Here is a 12,752-nt window from a genome sequence, read left to right as displayed (position 1 = left end):
ACCGTCTTCTGACTTTGGTTTATGGTTTCTCATATAATTATGCATGAATATGGTCTCACAGACCATGAGATCGAGACGCGCGATTATCCGTTCCAGACGATCGGTAATAGCCACAGATAAGGGCGGTAAATACTTTTTTTTTCTTGTTTTGGCTAAACACAAGCCATGCTACAATTCCATACGAAGAAATCTTTGGACGCCACATCAATTTGAAAGGGTATTATAGCTTTGATAGAAGCGGAAGGTTTTTGATCGTTGCCGCAAGATCGGCGGCATCAAAAATACCGTGATAAGGGGCCCTGGTCTTCGATTGCTGGCGATGACACTGCTTCTGGATCAGAGAGTGACACATACTTTATGCCGCCCGCCATCTTACATAAACAAAGGCAAAAAGGGAGGGTAAAAGAAAAAGAGTCAATGTGCGCCATGATTCAGACGATTAATGTGCCTGATATCTCATTGTTCTCAACCTTATTTGTCCTTGCCAAATGGACATCTCCCTTTCTTTTTTATCTTTTCTTGCATAATAAGACCATCGAAGCTCCTCTTTCTACCTTTTCGTAAAGTTTGTATCTGTTGCGATATTTTCATTAGTGCAAGATGTTTTTCTATCTACCTAACGGAATGCTGACCACCTGTTCGACGGCCACCACCGACTTTTTTTGCGATCAACCGCATTCATTCCCAATCAGCATTGATCCCGCGTTACTCCTGTCAACAAACGAACGGTATCGTGATGGCTCCGCGTACGGCAGCGCGCTCCAAGTGGCCAATTTATTCTATCCCTCGAATCCAATGCGTCATCGAGACCACCCGGAAGATGTCAACGCGTTGTCGTCAAATACCGTGGAACTGAATACCATGGTTATCCGGACACTTGCTGAAGCCCTGGCACTTGTTGCTCAACAAGCCGTATCGATTGATCTCCTTCCACCCACGCCGCCTGAACAAACCGACGCCGACATGACCCACATCAATGAATCGTACCTGACTAGTGACTGCAAGGAAACCCAAGAAAAGGAACAAACACAAGGACCTCACTATCGTACTGCAAGCTCAGATCAAGAATGGCACTTGGCGGAAGAAATCAATTACACAAAGGAAGGCAGCTGTGGGGAAGAAAACAATGGCACTGTCGATGACGATTTTTCAAGCGTGGAAGCGACCGTTGATACAGACGACGAGTATGTTCCTGACGACAGCCTCCCTGATGACAGCGATGATGATGATTCCGTGAGTGCGTCCAGCAGCTACAGTATAGGTATCAAGCGCCGATTACGCCAGCAGTCCCCCGGCCGTCGTGGAAGCAAGGCATCCGGCTTTAGCGAGTACATCAAGACGCCTTCGCCGGCGGTGAAGCAAACCGCTACTTCGTACGATCCGGCCACCACACAATATTTGAAATCCATCTTTTTCACCGAATACAGTAGAAGGCCCAAACTCACCAAAGCGCAGCGACAAGAGATCCAGAAACATACCAAGTTGTCTTCGCGTAAAATCACTTACTGGTTCTCCAACCACAAGCGCCGATTCCAAGGAGCACTGAAAGTGTTCAAATCGCTTGTCGACGACACCACCAACAATGTTAAAACCTATGAAGAGTTTTTGCAATGGCGTCGAGACAGGAATCTTCCCCTGGAAATCACTCAAGAAGAAATACGCAAATTGGATGTCTAATCTGGCTTAATTTCTTCTCTTTGATTTTAGTCCATCTGAACTTTTTTTCCAGCCTTTTATCATGTTCTTCCCTCCTTTTTTTTCCTTCTTCTTTATCTGTCAATGCGAATTATTTTTCTATCATGTAATTTTCTATAGCTATAAATAAACTCTGATCATGCGTCCGTAAACAATAACGCCATGACGAGCAGTCTCTTTCAAAAACGTCCTTGGATGCTGTTTTGTCCCGCAGTGTTGATGTCCCTTGTCCCGCTCAATCAAGTGCTTTCACAGCAGTGATTGATATTTGATTACCTTTTGCAGTAATGTCATGATGGTAATTATGGTAATACGGAATCTTTATTTACATGAGTTGCTTCTACTTGTCCAAACTTGCTTTATATCGTCTCAACTCGGCCACTTCATTTTCCAATGCACTGCATGCAATATCCACTTGAAGATTTTGACTGATAAGATCCGACCATTTGTTTTCCAGCGAACGTAGTGATCCGGCTGCCTGCATCTGTTCCATCGATCCAATCAGTATCTCCCATGGTGCATCCTTCTCCCCGGCTGTTTTTTCCTTACCTGATCTGCCTTTCTTTGCCTGTTAATCTCTCGAATCTGGGAACGGTATTCTTCGGTAGCCTTCTTGATATGTTTCAGATAGTTTTCCATCTGGTAGTTGTGTACTCGCCAAGCATTGGCACCGTATTTTTGAAGCAGTTCCAGATTGAACATACTACGCAAGTGAAGTGTAAATGGCATTGCCCATTTCGGATCATTTGGCATGCTGTGTTTACTCGATTACCTATTTGCTTGTGATTCCAGTTGTGCTTTGGTGTTATCGACCGCGGCTTGCCACGCTTGAACATCGTCTGCTTTATCGTCGGTTGGTCCTTGCAATTCATATCGTGTGGTATCCAACGCATCCAAAGGTTCTTTTTTCGATACACGCTGCCATTCTTGACTGAGGCTTTCGTTATTCTGGAATAATTCGACCTGCATTGGCAAGCTGGACCGATCCTTTTTCTTCATTCGTCGCATTTCCTGTTCGATCAAACGATCCACGGTCGCTTTCATGTCTTGATTGTACAAACAAATTGATTAGTATAAAAATGCGATGCTTTGTCGTGCCACGGAAAAGTCTCGAATGCTATACCTCCTTCATCGATCTCCCGATCCACATCTACAACGAAAAAATAAGTAAAAAGATTAATGAGAGAAAATAAGAAACAAAAGCGGTCGATTGTATGGGCCAGTTTTTCACTTACAAGGAAGAGCATCAATGTCACTATCTGTTTGAATGGCGGTTTGCGCCGTAACGGTGGACACAAGCATAGAATCACTCATAGAGACCAACTTTTTTGACGGCCAAAGGACTAACGAACCAAGAAGACAGAAAGCAAGTCCCCGTCACTTGCCAAAGCGAGGCGGACTTTCACTCGACGTCATCCATTGCTTTGCGCTGATTGGATAATGCGACCGTGCAAGCAACGGCGTATTCCGTGGTCAACTCACGCGCTGGACTTGTTCAATATGCTCCTATTCTTCGGTCATTAATCAATTAATTCCATCAACCCTTCATTGAGGACAACAATTGGGTCCTTGTAATGCGTTTTTGAAGTTGGGCACCTTTTAAAAAATTAGTTACTACGAGATTTGCAAGTGTAGGGTTTGGTGACGACGTTGAAGGAGATTCGCAAGCTTGGTCAACGTCCTATGTTGTCACAGGTTATCGGATTGGTCTACTCATAAGCATACCATTGCACGGTTTTTTTGCTTTTTGCTTTTTTTTTTTCTTTTTTGGTAAAATGTGAAATAGACGGACAGTGTGTTCAATTAACCAGCTGAGCAAGCACCAGCCCAGTTCTATTTTGCATCACCCGAATAATTTTCCTATGCACGCCCCACTGTGGCTGCATCGGATGGTTGCACGGACAGCCTGGAAGCTTGGTGATCCATTGCATCCATCAAAACTTTTATATTTGTCCCACTGTGGATCTTCTCATCATCGATTATCCGATAAACGCATTTTGCATCAACACTTTCATGTTCAATCGACATACCATACAAGTTATGCCCGCTTCGAACAACCGTCACCTCAGCATCCATGGATCGTCGATGAATCGGAATTGCAAAGCCAACAAATATCGCGATGAATGGGTTCATCCGTGTTCTGTGGCCAGGTCTGTTTTAAGAAAAAAAAACACGTGGCAAAAGTCAAAAAACAGGCAAAACAGCTTACAGGCAACAACAAACATTTCCAGTCTTACTGCTCTTGGTAATCCAACTTTCAATTATGAAGCAAGAACACGCGACTTTGAAAAACCGGTAAAATTCGGTGTCCCACCTAGCCATTTTTTTTTTCTTTGGTGGATCTACTGTTCATCCAAGCTTTCCGAACCTTCGTCTGTGCTTTTTCTCTCATCTTTTCGGAAAAGATCGCTGCGCCTCTTGACGAGACTTGCTCGTTTTTATTCAATTTTTCGCCTTCAATAATTTTAGTATCAATTGCCTGGAATAGAGGTCCATTATTGTCATATCATTTTTCGATCACTTGAAAAAAGTTGCAATCGCTTTTTTTCCTATTTTTGGAGGCTACACGTTTCATTCAATGCAATCGAGATCACCTCACAGATCAAACGTTTAAGTAATACGCCACACAGGCCCTTCCATTGGAGCAATCAATCAACTTCTATTGATTTCCCACCGTTATTTTCATTCTTTTGCTCCTCCATCCCTGGAATTTTTTTTTTTTCCACCTTGCATACGTTGTCCGTAAATTGGGCTCAGCGTCTGCAGTGCAGGACTCCAATTGCTATAAATAATGATTTTTTCCCTATTTTGTGTCGGATGTCAAAACTGGCGCTGCCGCAACAAAGCACCATGGAATCCACGGCACCTTCTATTTTCGGCCTATCACTTTGATTGGCTAGCCAATAAATAAGATCTGGAGGAGAAACCTGCCTTTTCGGGAGAATTTATCACCGTGTAACATCATTTTTTTTTTCGATGTTTTACACGATGCTAATAATAACCCCTTTCATCCTTTTTTCAAAAGCATTGTTGTCTCGACCCGAAGAAAAAAAAAAACCAGTGCATCTCTTGTTCAGAAAAGTTCCGCAATTTTTTTGTCTTATTGGTGAATCACCATAGAAACAAATTAGTTTCATCACCTGAGGAATAAAAATTTATTATACGGACTGACACTTATAAGACATGTTCATATCATTGGGTTATCAAACAGGGAAACAAAGACCATACTGAATTGGGAGAAAAACGACGATCCGTAAACTGAAAAAGAAAAAAAAATTATGGTTCACCCTGTACCACAACGATGAGCCCGTTTCCGTCTCCTACGTTTTACCGGGGATCGTCAAATGTGCGCACACACACACACACACGCTCACACACATACCCACACCACCCTGTGTTCCTTCCCAGCGCGGCTGCTGTCCAAGATATATTTATACACCACTGGAATATTGGATAAGCGCTGATCTTGGCCTAAATACAAGTGCCTTCCCCGCGCTTCTTTTCCCCTTTCCTTTAACGATCTCTCTTTCTCTCTTTTTATTTTTCCTTTCTCTTTTTCGATTTCCATCCTTCTCCATTTTTTCTTTCATCCTCTCTCACCCTTTTTAGATCCCACCCTTTCATTTTAGTTTTCTCTTAAAACCTCAATCACTTGGAGGCAATAGAATTAAATTCAGGATGAAACTTTGGGCTATCACTAGTTTAATCGGTGTGGCCTTATCCGGCGCGATGGCGGCCGATGTGCAATATGCAGTGGTCGCTTTTCCTCAAGGGCAGCAAACCGTTGCTGTATCTGTTGGCGGCAAGAACTATCCACTGCAAAAGAGTCAAGTCTCTGCGAACCTCTTCCAGGGCAGTGCTCCTGCGGGTGAAACTTATCAATATGTCTTGACGGATGGTCAGAATAACCAGGCTGAAACCGCTCAGCGCAAATTGATTCAGGGTGCAACTTCCACTGGCAACGAGTTCTTCAACCGCTCCCAAACCCTGTACAATGTGCCTGATCTCCCTCAAGCGTATCATCCCATTTATCCTCGTAAGTACAAAAAAAAACGGCTCTTTACTTCTTTTTTCAACCTCATCTATTTATCCGAACTCCTGTCGCTATCCCTTCTGTTCTCCTCATTCGAGGATTTCTTTTTTTTTTTGACTTTGATTCGCTCTTCTTCTTATTCCCCCCCCCCCACCCTCCTTTCACCCCCAATGAGAGAAGAAAAAAATATTTCGCGTCTCATCTGACAGCTCACCATGTATTTTGATTAGCCCTGTTCACTGGCATGAACAAATCCAATGAGATTGCCACGTTGATTTTGCAAGTGAATGCCAGTGCTTTTGACGCAATTTTGAAAGCCCCCAAGGAAAAGCACGAGGATGCCGAAGTCACCCAGATGACTTACATTAGTCACAGCGAAGTGTACTCTTATACTGGTGCCGGGATTTCCAATAGTGGACAATCCACGAAGGACTTTGCCAAGCAATCATTCGCCATCAAACTCGGCAAATTCAAGAACTCGACCGAGAAAGATCTTTTGTTTGGTCGCACAACCGTTAAATTGCGTGCAGAAGAAACCGATCAAACCCTCGCGTACGTATGACCAATATTCTTTTTGCGTCCATCCTCATGATGGCATAATTCTCAACTTGATGGGTTATTTCACATGAGCATGTGTGAAAGGAAAATGAGTAAAAAGAAATAGCTCCAATTTTCTTTCTCCCCCCATCAACCCCCCGTACGCAACAGTATACTGATATTATGTAATTTTTCCTACAGACGCGAAAAATTGACGCTCGACTGTCTCTTGGCTGCTGGTGGTGCCTCGCTTTCCGGAAGTTGGACTCGCGTGTTTGTGAACAATGAACCCCTTGGTCTGTTTTTGTTGATGGACGATGCTTCCACTCACTTTATTGATAATGCTTTGCACGGTGGCAACTGGTCTTATCCTTATACTGGTAAGCGCATATAACCCAATATCGCACAAACAAGAACGAACTCCTTAAAAAAGAATTGATCGTGCTGCAGGTGTTACCTACAAGGGCAATGCGCTGTCTCCCGAAGAAGAAGGAAACCTTGTCTACCTCGGCGACAGTCCAGCTGCATACCCCGAAGATCTGTACAAGTTAGAAGACAAGGGCGAAGACAAGACGGTCAGCAAGAACGATTCTACCGGTCCTCTCATTGATTTTATTCGTCAACTCAGCTACATTGACCCCAAACTCGCCAAGGATGCCCAGAACCAAGGCAATATTTCCAACTTGATCGATCCTACCCACACTCTTATCCATATGTCCATCAACTTCTTGGTCGCCTCTTGGGACGGTTTCTGGTACCAGGCTAGCAACTACTACTTGAACCAGGATTTGCAATCCAAGAAATGGGCCTTGATTACCTATGATTTCGATGAAACTTTTGGCAACGGTGCTGAAGAAGGCATGAACACGGTGTCTTACCAGAACTACACCCGTCCCGGTGCCAAGCGTCCTCTCGTCGATGTTTTCCTCCAGTCCCCCTACTACAAGGCCGAATTCGAAAAGATTACCCAGACCATCGTCAAGCGTTTCTTCAACCCTCGTGTCATGAACCCTCGCCTTGAGGCCTGGTCGAAGATGTTGAAGGAGGATATCGAATGGACTCGTGCTCTTCCTGGCCGCTCCCCCGGAACCAAGACAACCTGGACTGTCGAAAACTTCTTGACCAACATGAACACCACTGATGGTGGTACCATTGGCCTTGCTGACTGGGTCAAAAGCCGCACCGCCTCCATTACACAACAATTGAATTTCAACGATGCCGACGACCTCCCAGCCTTGGGTCCCTACACTGGCGGTAACCGTATGGATGCCACGGGTAAGGTCACCGATTCCAAGGGTAACAATGTTACCCCCAGTGGTAGTCCCTCTGATAAGGGTTCGACCCAAAATAGCAAGGATGCTGGCAATGCCGCTTCCTCTCTTCTTCCTTCCTTTGGCTGTGCCACGATCATTGCCGCCTTGGTGATGATGCTCATTTAAAACTCCTTTTCCCTTGTGTGTTTTTATGTCATAACTAATGTTTAAAAATATTTTTTTTCAACGTGGTTTTATCCATTTAGACTTCGTTTGTGGACTATTACATTTTCTTTGTGTTTATTAGTTATATTTTTCTTTATCTATTATATTTTACTCGTTGAAGAATATCTGTCTCTGCACAAACTTGGATAACGAAAAGAAGAAAAAAAAATGTTATCATACGTAAATTCCCGGCTGACCGTGCTATCTGAATCTTTCACAAAAAAGAAATATTACAGATAAGGTTGAAATAGAAACGCATATCCTATTGCTAATACATGCATTACAGTACATCGTCTGCATGTGTTTTCCTGTCAGGGTGTGTTTTTTGATGTATATTGCTGTATACATCACCTGCTTTGTCATCCCTTCCATAATTTTAAGCATATGATTCCGATACTATTTATTTGATGCTTCATTGCAGGGCACAGAGGTCATCCGATGACATTAAAGTACATCGATCGATGCAGTATCGGTCGTGATTAGGATTTTTCGGTCCCCTTGACACCGCAACATTGATGCACACCTCAAAGTAGCACTGCTATGATGACGCGTATGTGTCACATAAACTGGCTTGGCAAGGACAACGGATAAACTATGTTTCCATGCTGCATGCCACGTGATCTGCATGGGGCTCTTGTCAGGACGCGTATTTGATATCGTAGAAGTATTCGGTGATGAAGCAAAATGATTCATAACATTCCATTGTCCATTTCCATCGTTGCATGAATAAATGATGATTTGCACCGGATCAACGGAAATGCTGTGGGGTGATCACACAGAGATCGGCATTGTTTTCACCTAATGAACAATAAGCTTAGGATTAGCACGGCTAATCGGCACAAGAGGGATCGACACTCATATAATAAGCTCCGTTGATCTACGCTTTAGCATTGACATTGAATAGGATGTGTTTCTTGCAATTGTTTGTTTCTTTCTTTTAAAGAAGCCACTCAATGAACCATTTTTGGTGCCCGTTACAAGTATTACATTAGCTAATTCCAGCCACTCACCGTTCACCCCTTCTAATCCCCATGCCACCGTGCTTAACCAATCACGTCGAGCGATTAAACGGAGAATGAAATACTGCAGCCTTGTCGAATGTGTTTTGTAGCTGTTGATGTGTGTGATGATGGTTGTTGGATGGTTGTGCCATCAAGAGATGCATTGAATCTTTAGGTGATGAAGAAATGAAAAAAAAATTCTGTGGAGAACGGTTTCACATTGCATTTCATAAGGAATCGAAATAAAAATATCGGCCATTGTGACGGATCTTGTACACAGTTCTAATAACCGACTATCATGGCATGTATCGTAAGATGTATTGTTTTAGATATGACGGAATGAAAGCAGATTGCATGGATATGGTAAACCAAAGGTCATACAAACGACATGCGACAATTTCTCCAACCATGGCTTGGCGTGTGTGGCTCGGTTTGGATATTAAAACCCGCGCCACTTATTTTTTCAAAAGGAATAAACAATATCCCCAGTTCGCAGTAATCGGTATTGGAAAAATATCCACAAAAACCAAGGCCCGATGAAAAGAACCGGGAAAACCTGCAAGCTGACCACTACGATGGTCGGGTCCTGAGCCGGGGTTTGAACGCGGCCTTTGCAGCGGTGTGCAAAAGAAGAAGAAAAAAAAGAACGATGGCTGCCTTTTTTTTTTAACACTCTTGTGCACCCACGTTTCACACATTATGACGTGTTTTGGTAAATTGGACGTCGCGTTGACCATTGCAAGCGAACGCATGTCATGTCGATAAAAGGTTCAATAACTAATAATAGAGAACAAAAACCTCTGTTTCATGTCAACTGAAAAAATGGGATGGTTTGAGTAACCCAAGTAACAAAATGAAATGTCCCCTATCCATAATAAGTCTGGTGTCGATTGGGAATCGTTGCGACATGAAATCGGTTCCAATCTAATTGTAGCTTTTTTAGGGTTTTCTTCCATAGAAGTCTGTGTATATTTTAGCTGCATTTCCTTTTTCGACCGACTGAGGCCCAGCTCCTGAAAATAAAGAGGAAGAACTCAATTCTTTATCAATTGAATGCACGAGACGCAGAAAAAAAAACGAAATTCTGTACGATCTAAAATAAAGTATCATTGATGGCGTTCAAATTGATATGTTGCCATGGTGCTATTTCCACTCCTTGTCTGATCACCTGGTTCTTTATTTTTCTCTTTTTTTAATTTTTTTTTCTGGCTGAGATGTAATAACGCGACGCAGGTTTGACACCCGACTACGTGCAAAAAAAAAAAAAAAACGAAAAAAAAAAGAAACACCTCACTCAGACCTCCTCCCATCGGCCAAGCAATACAATCACAACATATTCTTGGAACAAGAATTGCAATTGGATGACATAAACATGAGCGGGGCAAGCACATCAAGTCTGCACGCGTACCTTGAATTGTTGCCAAGGGGAGTGATGAATTTCTTCTTTTATGTATAAAACATCCTTTTTAGATGGCATGAAGATTCTGTATTCTGCTTATGAGAACGGTTTCTTCCCTTGAGCAAAAAGTGTAACACAAGGAGCAATTTAGTCCATTTCAGGCCGCGCCGACGATCTAGGACCCAGTGAAGGAACCGCTTGCTTTTTTTTTTCTCAGCCGTGCAATCTCGGAAACACATTCAATAAAACGATATAAATATCCCCTTTTCATCAGTGATCCAATGGTCTAGTGCACGGTTTTCTCTCCTCTATCCTTTTTCTCCCCCTTTTCTCCGTTGTCATCATGAAATTGTGGGCCATTTCCAGTTTGGTGGGATTGGCTTTGACTTCTTCCGTCCACGCTGCTGACGTGCAATACGCTGTGATTGCTTTCCCTAAGAATAATGAAAATGTCGCTGTCTCTGTAGGTGGCCAAAACCATCCTCTTCAGCCGAGTCAACAACATCCCAATCTATTTGTGGGTTCAGCCCCGTCGGCCGATTCCTATCAGTATGTCTTGACCAACGGGAACAACAGCCAGCCCGAAGCCCATCAACGTAAATTGGCTCAAGGAGCCACGCAAACCGGCAATGAATTCTTCAATCGTTCCCAGACCATTTACAACGTGCCAGACATGCCTCAGGCTTACAATCCCATCTATCCTCGTAAGTGGACATGAGATTGTGTCGCAATTGCATTGGCAATCGCATGATCCTGACAGATTTCTTTGATTTTCTTGTTTGTTAGCTCTCTTTTCCAACATGAACCGTTCCAATGAGATTGCAACTATTATTGTTCAAGCGAATAGCACGGCTTTCAAACCCATTATTGAAAAGCCCTTGGAAGATCACAAGTATGCCGAAGCTTACAATGTGACATATATTAGCAATCAAGAAGTGTATACTTTCACCGGTGCAGGCATCAAGAACAGTGGTCAATCTTCCAAGGATTACGCCAAACAGTCATTCAAAATCAAGTTGAACAAGTTTAGCAACAAGAACGCTACCAAGGAATTGTTGTTTGGTCGCACCGTACTCAAACTCCGTGCCGAAGAAACCGATCCTACCATGGCTAGAGAAAAACTGTTCATGGACTGTTTGGCCGCTGCTGGTGGTGCTACGTTGTCTGGAAGCTGGGTTCGTTTGTTTGTCAACGACAAGCCTTATGGATTGTATCTCATGGCAGACGATGCTACCACTCACTTTATTGACGCTGCCTTGCACGGTGGCAACTTTTCTTACCCTTATACAGGTAAGTTTATTTTTGTTTAGTTGTTTTTCATAGGGTGACGAATGTACTTAAAAAATAATGTTTTAGGTCCCACCTACAAGGGTAACGCCATGAGCGACAAGGAAGAAGGTAACATGATGTACTTGGGCCCTGACCAGAAGAACTACAAGGAAGATGTTTACAAGCTGGAAGACGATGGTGAAGTCAAACTCGCCAAGAACGAAACATATCTCCCTCTGATCAGCTTCTTGCAACGATTGGATTCCATTGACCCTACTCAGGCCACGGATGCCAACAATCAGGGCAATCTTTCGTCGCTTCTCAATCCTCAACACTTGATGATCCACATGGCCATGAATTTCTTGGGCGGTTCCTGGGATGGTTTCTGGTACCAGGCCAGCAACTACTATCTGAATGAAGACTTGCAATCCAAGCAATGGACTCTGATTTCGTACGACTTTGACGAAACCATGGGAGTCGGTGACGACAAGGGACTTTCGAAGGTCGCCTATCAGAACTACACCAAGCCCAATGCCAAGCGTCCTCTCATTGATAAGATCCTCAAGTCGCCTTATTACACCTCCCAATTCGAAGACGTGCTCAAAACCATTATCAAGCGTTTCTTTAACCCTCGCGTGTTGAATCCTCGTCTTCAAGCTTGGACTGAGATGTTGCGTGAAGACATTGCATGGGACCGTTCTCTCGAATCATTGTCTCCTGGTGAGAAGCCCAAGTGGACCTTGGATGATTTCGTGACCAATATGAATACCACCATCAAGGAAGGCACCATTGGTCTTGCCGAATGGGTCAAGGTTCGATCGCAAGCTACCTGTCAGCAATTGAACTTTAACGATACCGACGATTTGCCGCCTGTGGGCCCTTACACCGGTGGACGCCACATGAATGGCAACGATCAGGGCGATGGCAACTCTGGCAACCAAGGCAATGGCAATGCCGATAATGTCAACGGCAATGGTAACGGTGCCAATAACAGCTCCAAGAACGCTCAAGGCTCAGCTGACAGTGCGGCTGTGTCGTTCTTGTCTTCCTTGAAGATGACCACTGGTTTCCTTGCTATTTCTTTTGTTTGTCTTTCTTTATTGTAATAATTTAAATTTTCTATTTTCATAAACTGGATGTTCATCATCATTACGCCATACAACATGCATTTGTGCTTCCATAAGATATTTTTTTTGGTTCGTGTCACCTAAGATATGTCACTAGTTCGTGTCACTTTTGGTTGAACAATCGAACATTGTTCCATGTGAGGATGAGCAATTTGGATCCCCGGTTCCGCGCGCATCGGTTCCCTGCATCTCTGTGGAAGGCTCAATCTAGTG

At 43.5% G+C, this 12,752-nt stretch overlaps 5 protein-coding genes across 5 annotated transcripts; 4 read left to right on the top strand and 1 right to left on the bottom strand.

The window, feature by feature from the left end:
- Positions 1-289: 289 nt before the first annotated feature.
- Positions 290-1,802, top strand: BYT42DRAFT_570223 (uncharacterized protein). Its single transcript, XM_051568368.1, has one exon. The coding sequence runs from the start codon at positions 601-603 to the stop codon at positions 1,675-1,677; it is 1,077 nt and encodes a 358-aa protein (XP_051422723.1). The 5' UTR covers positions 290-600; the 3' UTR covers positions 1,678-1,802.
- Positions 1,803-2,001: 199 nt separating this feature from the next.
- On the bottom strand, positions 2,002-3,275 carry BYT42DRAFT_343107 (Pre-mRNA-splicing factor SPF27). The gene is made up of 5 exons (XM_051563128.1): positions 2,931-3,275; positions 2,819-2,845; positions 2,468-2,741; positions 2,245-2,398; positions 2,002-2,179 (listed from the first exon to the last, which is right to left on the bottom strand). The coding sequence occupies exons 1-5, from the start codon at positions 3,007-3,009 to the stop codon at positions 2,036-2,038; spliced, it is 678 nt and encodes a 225-aa protein (XP_051422722.1). The 5' UTR covers positions 3,010-3,275; the 3' UTR covers positions 2,002-2,035.
- Positions 3,276-4,692: 1,417 nt separating this feature from the next.
- On the top strand, positions 4,693-5,159 carry BYT42DRAFT_570210 (uncharacterized protein). The gene has a single exon (XM_051568367.1). The coding sequence runs from the start codon at positions 4,997-4,999 to the stop codon at positions 5,150-5,152; it is 156 nt and encodes a 51-aa protein (XP_051422721.1). The 5' UTR covers positions 4,693-4,996; the 3' UTR covers positions 5,153-5,159.
- A 214-nt stretch (positions 5,160-5,373) lies between these two features.
- Positions 5,374-7,704, top strand: BYT42DRAFT_614087 (coth protein-domain-containing protein; the record flags this gene model as incomplete). Its single annotated transcript, XM_051571811.1, has 4 exons — positions 5,374-5,731; positions 5,959-6,280; positions 6,467-6,645; positions 6,716-7,704. 4 exons carry the CDS (start codon positions 5,374-5,376, stop codon positions 7,702-7,704), a joined length of 1,848 nt encoding a protein of 615 aa, XP_051422720.1.
- A 2,782-nt stretch (positions 7,705-10,486) lies between these two features.
- BYT42DRAFT_546111 (coth protein-domain-containing protein) lies at positions 10,487-12,518 on the top strand (the record flags this gene model as incomplete). The annotated part of the gene is made up of 3 exons (XM_051565862.1): positions 10,487-10,847; positions 10,930-11,433; positions 11,500-12,518. 3 exons carry the CDS (start codon positions 10,487-10,489, stop codon positions 12,516-12,518), a joined length of 1,884 nt encoding a protein of 627 aa, XP_051422719.1.
- Between the last annotated feature and the right edge of the window lie 234 nt (positions 12,519-12,752).

The sequence above is a fragment of the Radiomyces spectabilis genome (assembly GCF_025331425.1).
Source record: "Radiomyces spectabilis strain NRRL 2753 chromosome Unknown BYT42scaffold_7, whole genome shotgun sequence".
In the NCBI taxonomy this organism is placed as follows: Eukaryota; Fungi; Mucoromycota; class Mucoromycetes; order Mucorales; family Radiomycetaceae; genus Radiomyces; species Radiomyces spectabilis.
The sequence above is the reverse complement of the archived record's forward strand: the minus strand, read 5'-3'. Positions and strand labels throughout refer to the sequence as shown.

Bases quoted from the DNA above. Each gene is read 5' to 3' on its own strand.
- BYT42DRAFT_570223 (XM_051568368.1), top strand. From the start codon at position 601: ATGTTTTTCTATCTACCTAACGGAATGCTGACCACCTGTTCGACGGCC.
- BYT42DRAFT_570210 (XM_051568367.1), top strand. From the start codon at position 4,997: ATGAGCCCGTTTCCGTCTCCTACGTTTTACCGGGGATCGTCAAATGTG.
- BYT42DRAFT_343107 (XM_051563128.1), bottom strand. From the start codon at position 3,009: ATGAGTGATTCTATGCTTGTGTCCACCGTTACGGCGCAAACCGCCATT. The intron at 2,742-2,818 runs GTATAGCATTCG...TGTACAATCAAG, and splicing joins TCGGGAGATCGATGAAGGAG to ACATGAAAGCGACCGTGGAT. The intron at 2,399-2,467 runs GTAATCGAGTAA...TCACTTGCGTAG, and splicing joins CTGGAATCACAAGCAAATAG to TATGTTCAATCTGGAACTGC.